Source organism: Vulpes vulpes, chromosome 1 (genome assembly GCF_048418805.1).
Source record: "Vulpes vulpes isolate BD-2025 chromosome 1, VulVul3, whole genome shotgun sequence".
Lineage (NCBI taxonomy): Eukaryota > Metazoa > Chordata > Mammalia > Carnivora > Canidae > Vulpes > Vulpes vulpes.
The window spans coordinates 83,856,523-83,880,171 of NC_132780.1; the positions used below are offsets into that span (position 1 = coordinate 83,856,523).

Genomic DNA, 23,649 nt, shown 5'->3' on the forward strand with positions numbered 1-23,649 from the left:
TTAAAAATGTTAAAATCTATTAATTCTTCTTACCAGAATTATCATTTGTTAATCTGCTTTTCAACTAATACTAAAAAAAAAAATTGTTTACCTGTATGCAATGGCATGCCCTGCAAGGTATCTTATTCCATCTAGAGAAGTTAGCAAAATAAACTATGGTTCATTCACATAATGAAACATTATGCAACTTTAAGAATAAAGACACTCTTTATGTATAGATATGAAATTATCTCCAGTATGTATTAAGTAAAAACTCCTTTGTTAAATTTTGAATAGAAAATGGGAGGTTAAGAAATATTGCATGTGTGTTTCTCTGAATTTACATAATAAAACCCAGAAAGTGTCCTACAGAGCCGACAGCAGTGAAAATGGAGAAGAATATTAATGGAAACAAGACTTCTTCATGTATGCCTTATATTTTTATTTTTAAAATGTTTTTTAAAGATTTACTTATTTATTTGAGAGACAGACTGTATGAGCAAGAGTGGCCGAGGAAATGGGAGAGAGAATCCCAAGCAGACTCTCTGCTGAGCATGGAGTCCAAGCAGGGATTGATTTCATGACTTTGAGATGATGACCTGAGCTGAAATCAAGAGTTGGACACTTAATTGACTGTGCCACCCAGGCACCCCTTATATTTTTATTTTTGAATATGTGAACATATTACCTATTAAAAAACAAACACCCTTTTACACCCACCACACTAGCAAAAGTTGAAATATCAGGCATTATCAGCGTTGGCCAGGATGTGGTGCAAAGAAAATTCTTATCCAGGGCTGACAGAAGTAAATATTGATACACCTGTATTAGAAAATTGCTTGGCATGTTAAATTGCTGAATGCCCTATGATTCATCGACCATGCTCCCAGATTTGTATCCTGGAGCAGGGTTTTCTTGTCTAGTGTGTCCCTTGGGGCCCATGGTCAAAATTTCAGGAATTCAGGAAAATGGATGGTTGAAAAAAATTCATCTTTAGTTCAAGTTCAGTATTTTCTTCAGTCCTCAATTTATCAATCCAGGTAAATAGTCACAATGTTATTAGCAATAACTGTGAGACCTTACCTATGAAAGAAATCACAGTATCTTACATATTATTACAGTTGTTGCAAACGTCTTAAAATGTCACATGTATTGATCACTACTCTGAAATTGCAGTTATGAGGCCCTTTGTTAGGTTTCAAGTAGTCATGTGTTACTTGCTACAGATAATCCTGTGACCTGTAGCTGGCCAACCATTTGGCAACTATACTTAGTGGTCATTTCACTACCAAACAGTGAAGTTGTGTGTTCTCATGGTGCTAACCCAAACAGCTATTTTGCTTTCCACTGTTCCCTATCATCAATAATCAACTAATACACAGACACAGATGCACTGTCTTCATTGTGTGTTAATGTTCTACAAAATTGGCAAAGGGAGTCATGATACAAAGAAGTTCACAAACCCTGGAACTAAGGAAACTCTCTGAGACATGTGTAGAGGGACATGCAAGAATAGTCCTGGTATTACTGCTCATAAGAGTAAGAAACAAGAATCTCCCAATGTTTATAGCAGCAGTATCAACAATAGCCAAACTACGGAAAGAGACAAGCTGTCCATCAACAGATGAATGGATAGAGAAGATGTGAGATATATATACATAGATAGATAGGTATTTATCTATCTATCTATCTATCTATCTATTTATCTCTCTCTCTCTCTCTCTCTCTCTCTATATATATATATATATATATATCAGATACACTCACTATACACACACACACATACACCATAGACTATTACTCAGCCAGTGAAAACGACAAAATCTTGCCACTTTCAACAACATGGATGGAGCTAGAGGTATTATGTGCTAAGCAAAATAAGTCAGTCAGAGAGACATACCATATGATTTCACTCATATGTGGAATTTGAGAAACAAAACAGATAAATATATGGGAAGAGGAAAAAAAGAGAGAGGGAAGCAAACTATAGGAGATGCTTAATAGAGAACAAACTGAGGGTTGATGGAAGGATGTGGGTGGGAAACAGACTAGATGGGTGATGGGCATTAAGGAGGGCACTTGTGATGAGCACTGGGTCTTGTATACAAGTGATGAATCACTAAACTCTACTCCTGAAACCAACATTACACTTTACGTTAACTAACTAGAATTTAAATTTGAAAGAGGAAAAAAGAAACAAGAAACAATGAATGTAGTCATTCATTAACAGTGTGAAAGATTAAGAAAAAAGTAGGTTGGTTGTATATTAAATTCCTTCAACCAGTCAAATGAATAAACTATGACACACAACAAAAAGCAAATCTCGTAAACGATGTTAAGTAAAGGAAGCCTCAGAAGCATTAATGTAAGGGTCCATTTAAATAAAATTATTTAACAATTAAACTAAGGTTATATTGTTTATAAATATAAACATAATTGGCAAAATTAGAAGAGTATGGACTTGATTAACACCAAACTCTGAATGGTAGTTAGGAGATACAATCTGGAAGAGACACAGGGGACTTCTGTAAGGAATGAATATGCCACTTTCTAATTTAAAAGTTTATTTTCATAGTTTTCTTTATTCTGTCCAGATGCGTATTATACAGTCTTTTGTGTATATTTCATAATTTAAGAAAAAATATTTTATAATTAAGAATTTTACTAATGGGGCACCTGGGTGGCTCAGTCTATAAAGCGTCTGCCTTCAGCTCAGATCATGATCCCGGGGTTCTGGAATCGAGCCCCATGTGGCTCTCTGCTCAGCAGGGAACCTGCTTCTCCCTCTCCCTCTGCCTCTCCCCCTGACTTGTGCTCTCTCTCTCTCTCTCTCTCTCAATCACTCTCAAATAAATAAATAAAATATTCTCTTAAAAAAATAAATAATTGGATCAATAATAAGAGTAACATAATTACCTGAGATACTGTTCTTGTCAAGTGGCTTAAGTCTGGCTGGCTAATGATGGTGGTTTCATCATTTTCAGTCAGGGATGATAAACCAAATCCTGAAGGCACACCTTTCTTAATAAAAGATTGTACAAAATGACTAATGGAAAAAAAAAAAAAAACTTCTGTTACCTTAATTTCTTATTTAAAGTTACTAATAAATAATTGCAGTTTTTTATAGAGGTATAATTGCCATATAACATTATATTAGTTTCAGGTGTACAACATGGTAATTGGATATTCGTATATATTGTAAGATGACACAAGTCTCGTTAACATCCATCATCACACATAGTTGTAGGGTTTTTTTCCTTGTGATGAGAACTCTTAAGATCTACTATCTTAGCAACTTTCAAACATACAATACAGCATTGTTAACTACAGGCATCATGCTGTACATTGGACCTCATGATTTATTTATTTTATAACTAGAAGTTTCTATCTTTTGACCCCACTTTGCACATTTCACCCACCCCCTTCCTCTGGCAACCATCAATCTGTTCTCTGTATCCTGGGTATTTGTTTTTGTTTTTGATTTTTTAGATTCCACATATAAGTGAGATCACATGGTAATCATCTTTCTCTGTCTCACTTATTTTACTTAGCAGGATGCCCTCAAAGTCCATGCACGTTATCACAAATGGCAAGACTTCCTTCTTTTTTATGGCTGAATGATAATGCATTGTATATCCAGTAGCAGCAATTGTGTCAACAGTGGAAAACTCTGATTTTTTTTTTCATTTAATCATCTCCTCCTTTTACATCCAACAACAAATTTCTATTTCATGTTAAAAACATGGACTTGGGGAGATCCCTGGGTGACTCAGCAGTTTGGCGCCTGCCTTTGGCCCAGGGCACAATTCTGGGGTCCCAGGATCGAGTCCCCTGTCAGGCTCCCTGCATGGAGCCTGCTTCTCCCGCTGCCTGTGTCTCTGCCTCTCTCTCTCTCTCTCTCTCTCTCTCTCTCATAAATAAATAAATAAATCTTAAAAAAAACACATGGACTTGCTTTCTACACTACTGAAGAAATATCTCTGTCAGTCAACGCACTGGTGTAAAAATTTTCTGGAATATGCTTTTAAAACTATGGTGGTCATTTTTAAATGTTGGCGATCAGATTTGACATTTGGACTTGACTTAATTCAACATCTGAGTAATGTATCTGTGAAATGAGGCTCAGAGTCAGAAATTTAATTGTGAGTCTTGAGCACTTTTTAACTGTGACCTTCATACTAGCTACTGAAGTGTACAGTATTTCCTTTCAAGTTAATTGCTTGATATGACCTTTTGAATTGCCATTGTCATACCTAAAAGTTTATAGGCACAATAAAAAGACATTTGTTATAGTAAATACGTTTTAGGTTAAGTATTTTTCAAAGATAAAATTAAGTTTCATGTATACAGACTTCCTAAACTTTCTCTTTTTTTTTCCCCCTTCTAGTGTTCATAGTTCTCAATTCACCTCAAGCTAAGTATCTCTGGTTTACCTGAAACTGCCACTAGAGGGTAGCACAAACATATTTGTGAGCTCGGATTCCCTTTAGGCCAGGAGCCAGGAAGGGGCAGATTTGGCATGTTGCTACAGAGACAGTGTTCCAGGGAAAAGCACTTGTGATACAGTCACTCCCAAAGACTTGCCAAAAAAAAAGAGCTTGCACTCATGTTGACCTGAGAACTCTGATTGCACAGCAAAGCAGGATAAGGGACCTTTCTTTTGTGTAGGATGAAATGTCATTCACATATTTTTGTTTTTGGCTCTGCCAGATTGAATAAATAAGCTAGGAAATTCATAACAGATTCAAATTGTAACTAAATTAGTTGAATCCAATCAGGTGTCAAAGTCTATAACCTACATCTGGATTGTAGACTTCCATTTCCATTCACCTTGACCGGATAATAAAGCTGAAATGAGGCCTAAGGAAATCAAGGAAGGGAATAACTCAGGGAATTCGGACTATGAAACCAATCCATTTGTGATGCCTACTGGCACAGAAATTCTAGAAGTCTGGGTATGGCATTTTGGATCATGAGAAAATCTGTCCTGGTGGTCTGCAGCTCTGGTTCTCAAAATCCACAAAATCTCTGATTAGTATGCAATCTCAATCAGTTGCAAGATAATAATTAAAAATCAGTTGGAATGGAAAAATCATTTAGGGACAATTGGGTGGCTCAGAGCAAATTAGGCTTTCAATGTATAGCATGTTTAATTTTAGCTTCGTGATTAAATTACAAGGTACAAGAAAATTTTGGTTTGTAAAAACTAATAACATACATAAGAAAAACTAAGGTTCTCAAAATACTTATGTTTGATTATTTAAACTTCTATAAGGATTTAAATACTAGGCAAGATTTTATTTGCTATGATTTTTGGCTTTTAAAGTACTTAAGGAGATAACAAAATAGTGTTGTAGTAAATGCCATTTAAAATGTTTAAATTTGGCAAAACTAAATTTATTTAAAATTTTAATGGAAATTAATAGCTCTAGGTATAAAATAAGATTTTATGAAAAATTCAAACAGAAGTTTGAGGAAAAGTAGATCTACAAATTAGTAACAGTAACAAATTTTGGAAGTCAAAGTAGCAGCAAACTGTCTTTTTGATTGATAAAGCTGTCCCTCAGATCTTGATGTTGCTAACTGCCAGCCATCCGGTCACACTGTTGCCTAGAGGTCCCTCCTAACCCACTTCTCAGCAGTCACTTGTTGGTGCATAGAACTGATAAGAGCCTTGAAGGCAAACGATTTGAAGAATCTCTAATATTTTCAACTTAGAGTTCATAAAATGTAACTTAACTGGTTGTGATGTCAAGAGGATCTAAAAGTAAAACAATACAATGAACTGTTCTCAATTTTGACTGCTTTTTTTCATCAGTTGACATTCCTGTCATGGATCTCAACACCTTCAAGGAAGGCTAACCCATAGCTAATGGTCACTCTCATCTAAGCCCTTCAAAATGTGTCATAAAATTTTACTTAAGTTTAAAAGACATTCAAAAAAAGGACCAAAACGTAAATGTAAAACTAGCTGAAAAATCTCAAAGTAAGCATGGCCATGTCACCATTATTCAGATCATGGATGCTAATGTGTCAGCACCCCCTTGTCCTACCTTGTGTGTCCCAAGCATGGACAGTCCTCCTCACCACAATCACCATCATGACTTCCAATACCATGGATTGCTTTTTATTCTTTGCATAGTGTCTTTTAGTAGAATAATTAAAAGCAACCGTGTACTTTTCACACCAGACTTCTGGGGTCTCATATGTGTGTGTGTGACATTCATGCATGTCAGTTTGTAAGACAGAACTCCTTTCACTTTATACCTACAGACCACTGTACCGTATCTGTCTTCGGTTTTACTCTGTGTCTAGTTGCAGTTTTCTTTGTACTTAAATTGCTTGATTTCAGAACTGCCTGAATCTTGACCTGATTTTTTTGGGGGGGCGGGGGGGAATATTTTCCCATTATATTTTAGTTTGTGATTATTCCCCCATCTCTCCGTCCTTTATTTCTGAGATTCACTTGCTAGTATGTTGGTCTTTTTCAACTTGTCCCATTTGTTTTTACTGCATTTTTACTCATTTATTGATTTATGTTTGATCTCATCCTTCAGTCTGGATATTGTTTCTGATCTATTTTTCCATTTTGCTAGTTGTCTTTTTTGCTGTATCTAGTGTCTGATGAAACACATCTGCTGAATTCTTATTTTCAGTTATTATTGTATTCTGTGAACTCTTCCCTATTCGATTTTTTAAAAACCATTTACATATTTACATATTTACATATTATTATTAATTTTTATGTATTACAGTGTTATTGATGTACAGTTAATAGTATAAATTCACAGTATAAATTTAGTAATCTTTGACACATGTATATGCCCATGTATTAGTTGCCTATGGCTGTGTAACAAATTACCATAACTTTAGTGGTAATAATCATATCCTCCACTGATGTCACTCACTCTTTCTTTTCATTATTGCTACTTGCAGACTTCTGTTCGCTTCTCTGAACTCATTAGAAATTTTAAATCCAAGATAACAGTCTTGCTTTCTATCTCTTTTGTCATAGTCAAACATTAGTATATTTGGATTACTTCTCCTCCACTTCCTCCTTTACTTCTTGATTATCCTTGTTGTTCTATTTAAGTTGTTTTTCTCCCCTAAGAGTAACACACTTCGTCTCCCTGGTTTCTATGGCAATCATCTGCTCTTATAATTTCAGTATCAATTAATAACCAAAAGTATTTGTTAGTGCTAATGTTTACATAAAACAAAAGACTTTACTGTTCTAAAACAGTAGCCAAAGCTGTAGAGCCAGGCATAGTTAAGCTTTATTTTAATGTATTCAGAATTTATCTTAGCTATTTATTACTGTGAAAAAGAATCTAAGAATACTGTTTTCCTATAATCATTGCAGTGATACAAGCTTTAGTCTACCTGTGACCAAGGCATAAATTTTTATGCCACAATTTTTATGCCATAAATTTTTAACCACACAATTCACAAAATACTTCATTTGTCAGCAAGATGTATTTGTGGGAAAGAATGTTAACATACTTACGTTTCTGTTGGAATTGTAAATGGAGTCATCCTATAATTCAAAAATGGACTTGAAATTTCAAGAAATTGTTCAGGCTTCTTTATTATTAGTTCTAAAAGAAACAAGTGGTATGATGTTCTTTTGTTTTTTAATCTTCCAAGGTTAAACACATAACTTAATATCTATTGTAGTGCTGATTAGATTAGCTATTTATCCAGAAAATTTCAAAAGAAGTAACTAGGACTATACTAGGATAAATAGTTTGTTTTTTTTTTTATTGAAAGGCCATATAGATCCTGACGATACTAGATTTTTAAAGTCTGCTTCTCGGTTGCTTTCCAGACTCATGATGTGAAACAATGAAGTCTCAAGGGAGAAGTTAGCTATGTCTCCTTGCTGGACATTTACTGCTACTTCTTTAAAAGTTTTTCATTAAAATCTGCACTCTTTGAGTTAAATTCTGCAACACAATTGCTGAAACATGAAGAAGAAATGCAAACTATTACCTGGAGATGGTAGTAAAAGAACAGAAAAATATAACAAAGTAGAGGTTAGAGGTAGAAAAGAAAGCAATGAATCAAGAAAGGATCCACTCCTAAAGGAGTGAGTACTCTGTGGATCCTTCTAAAGGAGTCTGAAATTGATCGAGGAGGAAGAAATTCTCCATGGATATGGCACAGAGCCCAAGCACTCACATAGAGATGATTGTTTTAACAAAAGTTCCTCCAACAGTAGGAAGGATAACTATTGGGAGAGAAAAAAGTGAAGCTTTGACAAAAATACATACTTTTCTCTGCTTTTTCCACAGTAACCTCTAAAATAATCTCTTTTTCTCTCTCTCTCTTTTCCCCTCCCTGTTAGTTGTCCTGCTAATTCCTGTTAATTTTCACCTTAAATATTAAGCCAAATAGAAAGAAAAAAGTTAATTACAGGGTGAGCCTGCAGGTGGTACACCACAGTATGGAATCCCACCAATTTCAGGTTTTCTAACCCAGCTTAAACTAGAGCCATCAAAAAAAAAAAAAAAAAAAAGAAAGAAAGAAAGAAAGAAAGAAAGAAACTAAACACCAAAAAACAAACAAAAAAACAACTAGAGCCATCACTTACCTAGGATTACACTACAATGGGTAGTGAAATCAGCAAAGGCCTGTATGTTCAATATTTTTCCCCTTCATTCGACTATTATTTGATGCTCTGAATGAACAACCATTTTAAGTGTGGCTCTACACATTGAATTAAAATACAGCATTTAAAAGCAAAAGATTTCCTTTCCAGCATCATGTGAATGCTGATCGTTGGTTCAGAAAGACAGAACAGGAAAGACAGTAGAAGGAAGGGAGGGAAGAATAAAAACTGGACAGTTCCTATAAAGCAGCATTTGGCACCAACAGCTTACTACAGAAGCTCAGAAGATATAAAGAAATGAAATAATCAAGCAGGAAAGAGATGCAGATAGGCTAATTAAAAAAAAAAAAACTAATTGACCATTTCTTCTTTCCATCCAAATCAGATATTTCTTTAATCTTTGTTCTTTTTTGGCAAAGATCTAACATGTTGTGCTAGAAAACCTTTACTACCAGCTGGACTGGTTGTATCATGTACGTAGAAAACAAATGTAAGGAAAATTACATGGTTAACAGTTGTAATTTGTATTTTAAAAACATGTAAATTATGGTTGGAAGAAGGAGGCAGGGACCAGGTAAATATTCCCATCTCTGTGGCCATTGCTGTTTTAGGATCCTGATTACCACTGAGACTTACGTATCACATTGTGACAAAGACAAGGTTCTCAGGTCACCATGGATGACTTGATTCAGTAGCAGGAGCTGTAGCAAGCACCATCCAGAGGGGGATAAGCCTTGCTGCATGGGACCAAACGCTTAAAGCATACTTAGAAGCTTCACAGCAATGCCATCAGTAAATCGGCACTAGGTATGTTCATTGTGGCTTTGCCTTCATTGTTCATTCAGGTAACAGGCCCATGAACACAAGCCTCTAATGCAATAACCCCTAGAACTACTGTGGCTGGATGAATATGATTAGAAAACAATGAGCAATCAACAAAGACAAAGGGAGAAAATTCAAAAGCAAGCAAACACAAAGGACTTAAAAAAAACATTTTTGAACAAAGACAATTTAAGTTTTTTGCAATGAGAAATATATATATATATACCCGCACGCACACAAGCATATATCTCCATAAGGCCTAAATTAGCCTCAGAAACACTGCAGATGTTGCCTGAACAAAAATCGTGTGTTATTCTGCTGGGCCATAATTTTTAAAGTATTGGGGTTTTTTTTTCTTTTAATCCCGTCTCCTCAGATTCATACATCTGTGTTAATTTTTTTTATTATTAATGCCCTCACTCATTTCTTTTGCCATTCAAACTTGGTGCTCATGAAAAAATGGAGTTAAGACTGGAGACTTGGAGAGAAAGAACAGTGAAGGAGTGAAGGATGAGATGAAGATTGTGAGGAAGTTAGAAGTGAACTAAGAATAAGAGCCAGGCAGGCACAGTCTTCCACCCCACCCTCAGCCCAAGGGAACTTCTGTATTTCTGGCACAATAGCCATTCGTGGTGGCTTATGACAAATCACACAGGAGCCAGTCCAGGGTGGAAGTTCCATTCTTATATTCTAAGTAAAGATCAGTTTCTATTCTAAATATAAATCAGTTACTTTAAAGACTATGTGCCACAGGGCACTCTAGAGTGATTTCACTTAGATATACTATTTAAATCTTTTTTTCTATTATTTACTACAAACCATTTTCTATCACAATGACAATGATACCCTCAACCAAAGAATGGTCAGTTTAGATGTAAACCAAACTGCTTAGCTTCTGAAATGTGGAGAATTCTTCCTATAAAGAAGTAAAATTTAGACGTAAAATTAAATGTAGACTTTAGGCATGCTGCTGGGGGGTTTGCCTTGATATACATCTCTCATCACAAATGAAACTATTAGGCCTTCATATAGAGAAATGCTCATTAGAAAGATTTTCAGACAACACACGAACCATACCTTGAGCTTCATCTGTTATCACAGTTTCCCTTTTTTGACGAAAGAGTTTCCAGGCAGGTACGGGAGGTGGTTTTGGAGGTGCTATGAGGGGGCAAGACCTGGTCCTGGTTACCAGCACAGGATGGCTACAGATGTGGGAAAGGCCATATTCTCTCAGCTTCTCTGCAGAATCAGCCTAAAGAGTGGAAGGCTCATTTAAAAGGACACATGCCATTGCCTTGTGAATTTAAATAAACCACTTCTTGTCATTATAAAAATATGGTTACCACAATAAAGTGGTAATAAAGGAAAAATAACCCATATTTCCACCTCCTACCATAAGCTCCATTACCATTTGTATTTTGCTTCCTGTTTTTATTTTCTTGAGGCCCCCATTTACTTATTTACAAAATGAGAGACTAGAACTAGAAGCCATTTTTCAGCTCTAAAAGTTTCAGATCCACTGAGATTTAAAAAAAAAATCTGAGATTTAAAAAAAATTTTGGACCAAAACTATTTGGTCCGAAAATCAATCATTATTATTACTATAAGCTAAATCTTTGATAAAAGTGCTTAACATCTGAAGTTTTTGTTTCTTTGTTTAGTCACCAGCAGTTGCCATGTAATATTAAAGAAAAAAATCCAGGGACGCCTGGGCAGTTCAGTGGTTGGGCATGTGCCTTCGGCCCAGGGCGTGATCCTGCAGTCCTGGGATGGAGTCCCCCATTGGGCTCCTCACAGGGAGCCTACTTCTCCCTCTGCCTATGTCTCTGCCTCTCTCTGTGTGTCTTACATAAATAAATAAATAAATAAATAAATAAATAAATAAATAAATAAATAAAATATTTAAAAAATAAAATAAAAATAAAGAAAGGAAAAAATCCAATGCATTTAGTAGGTCAGGTCAATGTGGCAATAAGTGGTTGTCTTGTCTGTAGCTTATGCCCTCACCGTCAAACAGAGGCTCTCCCACAGGAAATCCCCATGATCTCTCTGGACAATGGAACCAGTCAGAGAAGGGCAGAGGAGAGGCTGCCCTAAATCCTGCCAAATCAAGTAATTCTCCAGGAAGATGCTTCCCTTAGGCGACCCTTCAGATCTCCTGAAGTCACACTGTTTTGGGACAATTCAGAATCCTGTCTGAGGAGCCCTTCAATTACTAACTGCTGACTGAAATATGCCGTGAGAAATCAAAAAGTCTGTGAGAGTCAAAGTAATATATTCCATAGTCAAATGCTGACATTCACAGCCTAAATGCTGAAACATTTAAATTAAAACAAAATAACTACATTTAGATCAGATTTGCCAGTAACTATTTTTTCTTCCTAGTGATTTTGGATCATTGATTTCTGTGCAAATAGCAATGCTTGAAAATCTAAATTTATAAAAGTCATTTAAATTAGGACCAGAAACCCACTTATTAGCCTATTCTAAATTATTGCCTCTGCCAGATCATGTCTTGCTCTCATGACTTTTCTCTACAGCTCAATCTATACTTCCGGAAGGTGCCAAATAGGTGGGGGTGTCTGTTAGATAAAACAGTTGTTTCTGAAAACAGGGATTAACTAATGATTGTAACAATTAATCAATAATTGGAAAGAACTAATCAGTGTACTGAGACCAGAAAGGCCACCAAAAAGTGTTATAAATTTGCAAAATAAAAAGGAAAGTGATTCAATGTTCAAGGAGTGGGGGAAGCCTAATTAAAAAGCAGAGGAAGGGGGCCCAGGTGGCTCAGTTGGTTAGGCATCTCCCTCTTGATCTCAGCTCAGGCTTTGATTTTAGGGATGTGAGTTCAAGCCTGTGTTGGGCTCCACACTGGGTTCAGAACCCACTTTTTAAAAAAAGCAGAGGAAATTGTTATGCCCTTTTAACCCCTTTGGTGGATGTTAGCAATTTCTTGAAAAAAATTGGAAACCTCTGGTATTATGCCTTATAATGACTTAAGAAATGTTTTCTCATAGATGTTCTAAAGTCTAAACAACTTTGACCCTGCCAAGTTGAAATCTCCCATCACTCAAAATGGAAATTTATGGGAGAATTTATTGATATTATTCAATAAGACAATGCCTCAATATAGTAACCAAAAAAGTACATTATAAAATTTATACTTCCTCTTCAAAATAGAAGCCATGACCAAAGTAATATTTATAAATTGAGTCATTTCCAGATGGTTTATTATTCATCAAATTTGGTCTACATATCTCAAATCTTTATTATAATTGCAACCAAATATATATAGATTCTTTACTCTTTTTGGATCCTCAGAGTATCAGAAAATAAAATGGTTTCAAGCGTTTGAAAATGTAAGGTTTTGTGTCACATAACTAAGTATGATATTAACACCTATTGTATTGTTTGAATAATCCACATAAGTACTTGCTGGATTTAAGGTAAGTAAGCTGATTTCTCATTCATCATTTTATTTCGCCTACCCTAGGATACTTCTGAATGATGTAAACTAATGCTTTTAATAATAGTTGCAGTTTGATGTTGAGAAAAAAGGACCTCAAGTTTTCTTACATTAGAGTTGGGTCAAAGAGAGATTTAGAATAGTAAAATTTCACTCAGGTGAAACCCTGAGTAGGCACTCAAGAAATATTTTTGAATGATTCAAAATAGACTTCTATTAGAAGTCTCCTTGCCCAGAAGAGCCTTCTGCCCCATCCCAACTTATACATTCTCCTCCTCCTCCTCCTCCTCCTCCTCCTCCTCCCTCTCCTCCCCCTCCTCCTCCTCCTCCTCCTCCTCCTCCTCCTCCTCCTCCTCCTTCTTCTTCTTCTTCTTCTTCTTCTTCTTCTTTTCTTCTTTTCTTCTTCTTTCTCCTTCTCCTTCTCCTTCTCCTTCTCCTTCTCCTTCTTCTTCTTCTTCTTTCTTCTTTTTAAAAATAAACTCTACTCCCAAGGTGGGGCTGGAACTCACAACTCTGAGATCAAAAGTCAAGTGCTCTATCAACTAGGCCAGCCAGACATGCCTCTAACAGTATAAGAGTAGTAGTTTGAGCAAGTGAATGGCTTTCTTAGAACATGCAGATTGCTTATTTAAATAAAACTAAAACTTTTTAGAAGGTCCAAGAACAAGAAATGTAAGGTATTGACTTTATTTTACATATTGGCCTCATTGTCTTTGGGGCTATAATTTTTAGCAGTATATATGGCTAAATGTATAGCATTTAACAAAATTCCATTTGAATACAAATTTTTTTCTGTTGATTTATCTTTAAAACATTGTATCTCTTGATATTCTGATTTGAGCAGGAGAACTAGATTAACCTAATAACTAATGTAAAAGAATTAGCAGGTAAACTAGGGAGAACATGAGGCTATAGCCAGCTCATTATAGCCTTGAAGTTCATTTATTTTTTTATGTTTCAGGTGTACAATATAGTAATTTGTACTATAGTCAAAGTAACATATTCCAGTATATTACTTGAATTACAGTAATTCATCCAGTGCTCATCACAATAAGTGTGCTTCTTAATCCCTATTGCCTATTTCACCCAAGAAACAGACTCTTAACTATAGAGAACAAATTGATGGTTACTAGATGGGGGTGGGTGGGGAGATGGGTGAAATAGTTTAATTGCTGTTACAGACTTTTGGCTAATTCCTGAACCTCTGGGTCTCATAAGCCATTTTCATGCCCCAGAGGAAGGATTTATAACACTCTGTATGTGCTGACTCCCTCCCACATCTCAAACTGCCTCTGAGACTTCTCCCCTTACTATTTGCTCAATTTCTAGTACTTTTCTGAACCCAGCAAGGTCTCCTTCACCTCCAGACTTTCCAATAAAAGTGCCCCTCTGCTTTGAGCATACTTTTTCCCATTTATTAAGCTAACTTCTAAGACCATCACTTAAACACTTCTTCCTTTGAGAAGACTTCCTTAGTCAACCATTAGAAAGATGTGTTGCTGCTACGTGTGCCATATCCATTTTTATACTTATTCATTCATTCATTTGGTTACTCATTCAACACACATTATTTGAACACTGTTTCTACCAGCCAAATACCTTGTATGATCTCTGTTACACCAATTTTCTAACTTTATTACTATTGTTGGCTTGTTTGTCTTCTTCATTAGACTCTGAGTTTTCTAAGGAGGGAGTTTTGTTAGTCTTGCTCATTACAAGCTCCTCAGAGTCTCAATCATTGTTTAGCACATAAAAGATAATGAATAAACATGTTGAATTAACAACAAACATAGGTGACCTTTTTTGTCTTTTAAATTCAAAACTAACTTTGTGTTTAAATATTAATTTCTAAGTAGGACAGCCAAGTGTTCAGAAGGATTATTTTGTGTGTTGTGTATGTGTGTATGATGTATTCATCCCATTCTCATATTTTGTAGTTTTAAAAAGTGTTTAAGTACTTCCCATGATGAGATTATGGCATTCAACAAAGCACCGCTCAGGTCATTTTTAAATCCATGGTGTTAGAGCATTTGATCTTTGGAATATTTAAGACTGCAGCTAGGGCAGTGCCACATAAAACATTTTAAACAAAACTCAGGGCTGAGATAGACGACCAGCTCAAATCTTAATCAGAAATTTAAATTGGTGGGAGGCCAAGGAAGCACACTTGGATTTAGTCAATGACTAAAGTTAATTAACTTTGAATTAAAATCAGAAAAACTGCCACTATCTCTAAATTCACAATGGCACATTATGCCTTGTCACCCTGACAATATTACCCCTGGTAAATGGCAGACTTTCATATGAAGAAATGGTTTCTATTAAAAAAGGACAAAGAAGGAAGAGGAAAGGGAGGAAGAGGCCTAGGAGGAGGGACTGAAGGAAGGAGGAGAGAGAGAGAAGGAGTGATAATGTTATGCTGCTTGGGCAGGTCATCTAGAAGAAAAATATACTGTAAAGTGCAATAAGCATCCAATTGGATCATTTACACTTCAACCAAATTTTCATTGAATTTTTAATACCCAGCTGTTTTTAACTAACCCACTGAACACTTATGTGTAATTATATTACTAGAAGAAGACTAGAGTCTTCTCATATTTTAAATGCACTGATTTCAAAGCATATGAAATTCTATAACTAAAGTGCTAGATGTCTAAGCGTCCCCAAAGGGTTAGGATTTGATAAGTTCCAAATGCAAAATTGTGTTTCTCTAAGTAGAGTGAAAAGTAAGTAATCTGGTGGGCTTTACCCTTTATAAGGGAAAGAGAAAAGTGTTTTTTATACCCAAAGTCTGGCTGAATACACCCAGGCAAAGTGAAAGAGGCTAACCTGCTTATATTAAAGCCTTGTCCTGAGGGGCTGGCATCTTATTTCACACACACAGATAGGTGCCTGCTGGAACACTCTCCCAGACAGAGACCAGAGGAAGCCAGCTTTGCACTCTCTTTTTGCCCTGCTCCAGAACACCAGTATCTCCCGGAAGGAAGCTTTTTATAAGCCTCTAATGCCTGATCTTTGGAGCTGCCACCCAGGGAATGCCTCTTGACTGCCAAGAGTCCTAGGAAACTTGCATTCCTGGTCCTATGGGATTATAACAATTAGTGATACCCAGCAAGGAGCTCCTGTCTGGTGCCCTGATTTTGTGACTGCTGTCAGGGGACACCTCTGCCTCACCAGGCTCTGGCAGCCAGTGGAGCTTCCGCTTGTGGGTCCCATCAGACTGTAACCAATGGAGAGTCATTAACAGCTACCATCACTACCACCCCCAGGGCACAACAAGAGGCAACAGATACAGGAGTTCAGTCTTACTGTGGAGGAGGCCTATTAAGTAATCCTCATGGCTGTAGCCTGAGGGACAGATTTCTAATTAAACACACATCATGGGTCTGCCTGTGATCCTTTCCAGAGACCTCAGAGAGCAAGCATTATCTTTGTGCTTTCCCTCTATCACACTCCAGAATAGCAGGTCTTCTGGAGGGGAGATTTATACATGGCTGGTGCCCTGGTTTTATGTCTGGCACTCTGAATTTTGCAGCTGCAGCTCAGAGGAAGTCTTTTGATTGGCTCTGGTAGCAAGGGGGAGCTTGCATTTCTGGGTGCCACAGGACTGTGGCAATTGGTAAGACAGTCCTTGGCTGGCTGCCACTCCCAGCGTACTGCACAGATAGCAAATTGAGCCATATCCCCAGTCTTTTTATTAAGGAGGATTCTTGGCTTGTCCTGGAGGGGCAGTCTGATGTGGACTTCAGGCTTGGCACACACTTAGTGAACTATGGAGATGCTCTCAAGAAATGCAAGCTGTGGACACTATCTTGGCACTCTACCTCTGACTTATTGCAGCTCACCAGGAGTTCAGAAAAGAGCTTTTTTACTATCTGGAACCCCAACTTCTTGTGTCTGCAATCAGGGGATACCACCAGATAGTCTGGACATTTGTATGCCCTAGAACAGTATATATTTGTAGTATATATTTGCATAATTTTAAAGCTGCTGCTTATAGATCTGGCTTCCAAACTGCCTGAATCCAAGTACTAAGATCCTCTCCTTAGAGATGCTGACAGGTCTTAGCACATCCTCACTGATGAGAAGCTATTAAAAAAATAATGGACTGCCTGGACAAGCACAAGATTTAAGAGACAATCAGAACCAAGACTGGGTTCATCAACTACATGGAGCCACTCCTTCAACCCTGGGAGAGATGGTTGTTTTGTCAACTATATAGAAACTAACACAGAGAATTAAGCAAGATGAAGAACAGAGGAATATGTTTAAAAACACACACACACACACAGAACAAGATAAAAACTCAGAGGAAAACCTTATAAAAGGGAGCTAAGTAATCAGTTTGATAAAAAGTTCAAGGTAATGGTCATAAAAATGTTCACTGAACAGGGGATAAAAATGTATGAACACAGTGAAAACTTCAACAAGGAGTTGGAAACATAAGAAAGTACGCAAGAACAGTCAAAGAGCTGAAGAATACAGTACTGAAACTGAAAAATACTCTAGAAAAGTCCAATGGCAGACTAGATGAAACAGAAGAAAGGATCAACTAACACAGAGACAAGGCAGTGGAACTCACCCTATTAGAGCAGCAAAAAGAAAACAGAATGATGGGATGTTACTTAGCCATAAAAAGAATGAAGTCTTTCCATTTATGGCAACATGGATGGACCTCAAGGGCATTATGTAGAGTGAAATAAGTCAGAGAAAGACAAATGCCATCTGATCTCTCAGATGTGAGAATCTAAGACAAAACAAGCCCACAAAAAAAAAAAAAAAAAAAAACAAGCCCACAGAAAGGGAACAGATTGGTAGGATTGTTAGAGGCAGATGGTGGGAGGTAGGAGAAATGGGTAAAAGAGGTATAAATTTACATATATATATATATATATATATATAAATAAAAATTCCCACAATTTTAAATTATGAGAAATCTATACATGCCATGCCAGTATGAAATATTATGTCAAATATTTAACATCATGGAAAAAAATTAATGATATAGTGTCAAGTGAAAAAGCTGGCTTCCAAAATTTAATAAATTCCTAAATTTTAATTCCATTGTGTAAAAAAAGTACATACATATATACACAAAATATGTGCACAGAAGAAAAAAAATAAAAGGATAGGTGCCAAAATGTTAGCATTGCCTATGTCTAGGTATTTGTACTATGAATATTTTAATTTCAATGTCTTTGTGTACATTTTCTAAATTTTTTCTAAACTGTTATATTTATTAGAAAAATCAATTAACAATTTTTGTGTGTATTGTCTAAAGATACAAGGAGATTATAAGAATAGTTTAACCAACTGTGGATCTGAGTTCACTTTTAAATCATCTCATGTTAAGAAAACATGATCTGATATGATCTGTTTATGGAAAGGTAATTTATTATCATTTAGGTACATTTACATGATTCTTACTGAAATATGTAACTCATATGCCTTTCTTTTGCTTAGAATGGAAAAAATTATACTAATACATGAGTCTACATTTTTTTAAATGAGGAACTTTTCGCGATCATTTAAGATAATTTTGAATGTTTTAGGTCCCTGTGTTCAAGTGTCTAATTTTTTAAAGATAAGTAGACTGAAATCCAGCAATAGAATTTTAGTTAAATTCTGATATACCTTCTACAACAAATAATCTCTCTCTCTCTCTCCCTTTGTCTCTCTCTCTCACACGCATGCGCGCGCACACACACACACACACACACACACACACATACTCATATACATACACACACGAACCTCCCATAAATGGTACTGTGTTTCCCAGCCTTGAATGCTTACCATTTTTTCTAATGAAAATATTTTCTTTTCAAACAAATAGAGAGGAGTAAAGGTAGCATATACAACCATGTGAGGAGACTGTGTTGCTGAAGAACCTGTAAAAAAAAAAAAAAAAAAAAAAAAAACATATGTCATGGATATTCTAGCCAAATGGGTCTATCAGTAAATCATTTCAGATTGTTTAATTCCTTAATGAACATATTTTTGCTGGTGAAAAATAGGTAAATGACTACATGTATTTAACAAATGTTAAATCTCACATATGCATCTGTTTTATAGAACATCTTAGTTTTTACCTTCATTATAATACCATCTAATTGCTTAAGAATTATTTATGTCACTATAAAAAAAAGTTATCACAAAAACTCTAGCTATCAGTCAATGTCACTTAAAATAATTTAAAATTGAAATATTTTAGCTTTCATAGATAAAAACTTATTTTGAATTTAAAGAAGTCCAGAACTTTCTATGTTATTTCCAGAAGAAAGAAAACATAAACAAAATAATCCTTCCATGAAGAAAGAAAACTAAGTAACTTAATTTCAATTGCCATATACATGTATATATACATATTTGGCCAGGAAGTTCCTACGTGTGAATGTATTTATTCCTTTCCAGTATAGTTAGCATACAGTGTTCTATTAGTTTCAGGTATATAATATGGATTATTTAATATTTAGTGCTTCTGAGTATCACTTATTTTTTCACATGTTTCTTAACAGACCTGAAATTCTTATATTTGATTCAGTATGCTTTTGTTCTTTAAAGATTCTGGCTAAAATGGATTAATTAATTTTCTTCTATTGTTTTTATTTTTAATTAAAAATTTGTTTAATCCCTTTACAAATCCAAGCACTAATATTGAACTATTTTAGATATTTATTAAAGAATAATATTTTAGAGCTACAAAATATAAGTTAGATGCGAACCCAGGTTGTCTCTAGAATAGATTAAGATGTAAAATATACCAAACGTAGGAAAACATATTTTTACATTTAAAAATTAAACTTTGTATATTTTTCATGGAGCCTCAGACCTGAATCTAGGCTAATTTTATATATATACATATACATAATATATATAATATGTATATATACACACACATATATAGTATATTTATGTATATAGTTTATTTGGAGTAAGACATATACTAATATATATTTATATACACTAATATGTAATTCTACTCTTTATTTAGATAGTTTATATAATTACATATTAATATTTATGGATGTTATACTATATATCATATAATATCTATTGTATTTTATGTAGTATGTTTTCTATATTATACTATAATAATAATATATAATATATTATTTGTGATACACTCACTAATACATAATATATACATTTACAAGTATATATCCTCCTCCCTGCAAACACTTCTGTGACTGTTGTACCATAAGAACTTGGACAACCCAGACTTCTGTTTCATATGTAAGACTTTGCCCCCATATGAATATCACCTTGAGAGTTTAACAATTATGGGCAAACTTGAGCAAGTTTATTTACGTATGCTAAAATAGGAAATACACTCTTGTGTCCCAAAGTTGCATTCCAATTTTATAAACTCCAAAGTTTCCCAACATTTTAGGAAACAGCTAAAATAGTTATTATTCTAGGATCCTGGAAGCTTACAATCTGACAGAGACTGCAGAGAGTACTGGACATCTGATGAGGGTCTTGAAGTGTGAAGTGACCATTTGAATTTTTCTTTTTCCTTTTCTTTTTCTCCATTTTTACTCTTCTTCTTCCCAATGTCTTTTGCATCTGCTTTTTCTAACATATTAAAAAATATATATGATAAATCTTTGAACTACGAACTTCAAGCTATATTATTTATTCAGTTATTATATTCAAAGAAGGCCAAAACAGTAGAGTTATTTAAATGAAAAACAATAGCCACAAATTTCCCAAAACACTACTCCCCTCTAATTAGAAACATCAAAATAAAGCAAGAGAAAACTTAGAAAATTGACAATGTACTGTCAAAGACATGAAGAATTGATTATTGACTACACATTTTTTGTTAAATGGAGATGGATATAATTGAATATTCATTATATTCATTTGAATATAATTTACATTATATATTAATATATAACTTTATATATTATATATAACTTTAGGCTAATTTTTCCATTTAGAATGAGGCTATTTTTCTCATTCCTCCTACTGCATCACTAGGTTTATATCTGCTGTTTTCTCCCATAAAATGATCTTTCCAAAATCCCTCATCTTCCTCAAGAAATCTCTTGTCTTTGCAAACATAGCTCAAAATTCTTTAGGGAATTCTTCTCTGATGACCTAGACTAAGTATGAACTCCCATAGTTTTCTGTATTTTCCTTCAAATCTCATGTCTTAGTATATGGTTATGGCTTTTAAAATTAAAATTAATGTTCCTCTCTCACACTAGATCATAAGCACCAGGAGATAAGTTCCACATCAGATTTTGTTCACCAGGTTATTGCTAATTCCTGGAACATTTATTGGTATTCAACCCAGCAAGTACTATATCTGAATGGATGGATGAACAGATGTTAATTTGTAATACATGAAAAAAGGCTTTTAAGTTCAAATTAATTTGAGATACGCTAGGTAAAACAAATTTAATCAGCCTTCTTGTTTTGCTTTCTTTCATAAACTAATGCACATTAGGTCATTTAAAGAAGAGCTTATGATAGGCAGATATCACTCATACACTTGATCTTGGTGAATTCTTGAGGAACATTTAGAGTAATAATTTCTGTGTTTCAAATGCTGGTAGGTAAGATCTTGATAAGGAAACATTGGGACAAAATATCAATATTTTCTAAAACAGATATTTGACAGGATGCCTGGGTGGCTCAGTGGTTAAGCATCTGCTTTTGGCTCAGGGCTTGATACTGGAGTCCAGGGATCAAGTCCCACATCGGGCTCCCTACATGGAACCTGATTCTCCCTTTTCCTGTATCTCTGCCTCTCTCTGTGTCTCTCATGAATAAATAAATAAAATCTTAAAAAAAAGAAAACAGATATTTGAAAGATGATTATAGATGCTCTCAAGGTATATAAAAAAGCTGAGTATATTTAATTCTACTTTACTATAAAAACATTATAATTCATATGCATAGCTATGTGAAATACTTTAGAAAATATAAAATAATTATTCAATGTTTGTCACTACAAGATCCTACACTTTGTAAAATAACTTGAAGTTATTTTATTTCCAAATTTGAACTTCCACCTTACAATAAATAGTCAACAAATCATAATCCAATCTGTGTCTATTTCACATGTCCTTGGTAGGGAGAAAAAAAAGACAAAAAACAAGACAAATTTCCCCCTTTTCAGTTTTGCTCCATCCCACTCTACATATAACATAAGGAAGTGTGTTTGATGGAAATTGAAAGCTTAATGTCTCTTCCTATATTAATACTATACTACTTCAGTATCATCAAAATATATAGTTGCCCTTGATTTTTAAAGACAGCAAAATATGGAGTGCCTTGGTGACTCAGTGGGTTAAGTATCTGCCTTTGGCTAGGGTCATGATTCCAGAGCCCTGAGATCAAGCCCTATGGTGGGCTGCCTGCTCCCTGCCTCTCCCTCTGCCTGCTGTTCTCCTTACTTGTGCTATCTCTCTGTTAAATAAATAAATAAAATCTTTTTTTAAAAAAAGACAGTAAAATATTAATAACTAACATCTAGTAAATAGCATTACTAGTTCTAAAATCCTAGAAAGATAGGATCTTAATTATTTTCACAACACTTACTAAATGATAATCACAATATATAATCATTAAATTCAGCAATGATTATAGAGCATTTATATACTATATCTATATTAAACATATGAATTACATTGTAATATAAAATGTCTTACCCTTTGGAGCTTTGTCACTTTTCTCAGGTAACTTTAATGCTGTCGATGAACCTTCAGGTTTGAACTCTTTCCCATCCTTTACTTCTTTACCATCCTTCACTTCTTTCCCTGGTTCTTTTAATTTGCTATCTATCACAGTTATTTTGCTTTCAGAGTTGGACTCAACTGACAGCTTAAATTCAGGCAATATTTCTTTCAAGAGCTCCCATACTTTGTCCACATATCCTGGGCTTAGATAGAACACATCCACATTAACTTCCAAATTACATTTTTTAACACCACTATCAAACATCAAGAAATTATTGACAGAAAAATCAATTTTCTATTCCACGAGACTAATTTCAACAGTTACTTCAAATTTTAGTTAAAAACACCATTATACATTTATCTATTCAATAAGCTTTGATTGAATATCTACTGTGTGCTGGGCCTTGCTGATGGAAAGAGACCAAACACAGAGCTCTGCTTCAAGATGGTGGTATAGGGTTCTTAGCTTAACAATTCCCATGGCACATGGAGTCTAGAGCTACATATGGAATAACTTTCTCCAACAAACAAACCTAAAACTAGCTGAGTAGCTTCTACATATCTGGAAATGAGAAAAAAAAAACCCACACTGATGCAGCAAAAGCTTCCTGAAAAGGGAAGTTCATAGTGATAAATGCCTATATCGAGAAACATGAAATATCTCAAACAATTTAACACCTCAAGGACTAGGAAAGGAGAGCAAATAAAACCCAAAACTATCAGAAAGAAGTAAATAACAAAGATCAGAGTAGAAATCAATGAAGTGGAGCTGACAATACAATAGAAAAAAATCAATGAAACTTAGAACATTTCTAAGAAAACATTTGTTCTTTGAACAAATGAACAAAATTGATGAATCTTTAGCTAGACTCACTAAGAAAAACATAGAGAAAACTCAAAATCAGAAATGAAAGAGGAGACATTAAAACTAATACTATAGAAATGCAAAGGATCACAATACAATCTATGAACAATTGTATGATGACAAATCAGACAGAAGAAACATAAATTAGAAACATACCATGATTGAATCATGAAGAAATAGAAAATCTGAACAGACCAATTACTAGCAAGGA

At 34.9% G+C, this 23,649-nt stretch overlaps 1 protein-coding gene across 2 annotated transcripts in view; it reads right to left on the reverse strand.

The window, feature by feature from the left end:
- Positions 1 to 23,649, reverse strand: part of ADGB (androglobin) — a 160,094-nt gene that overhangs the window by 83,229 nt on the left and 53,216 nt on the right. For both annotated transcript variants that reach the window (XM_072718990.1, XM_072718981.1), the window contains exons 8-13: positions 22,547 to 22,776; positions 20,319 to 20,459; positions 18,678 to 18,772; positions 10,490 to 10,664; positions 7,487 to 7,577; positions 2,896 to 3,025 (exon numbers count right to left, since the gene is read on the reverse strand). In XM_072718990.1, coding sequence (XP_072575091.1) covers positions 2,896 to 3,025; positions 7,487 to 7,577; positions 10,490 to 10,664; positions 18,678 to 18,772; positions 20,319 to 20,459; positions 22,547 to 22,776 — 862 coding nt within the window. The remainder of the gene's footprint in view (positions 1 to 2,895; positions 3,026 to 7,486; positions 7,578 to 10,489; positions 10,665 to 18,677; positions 18,773 to 20,318; positions 20,460 to 22,546; positions 22,777 to 23,649) is intronic.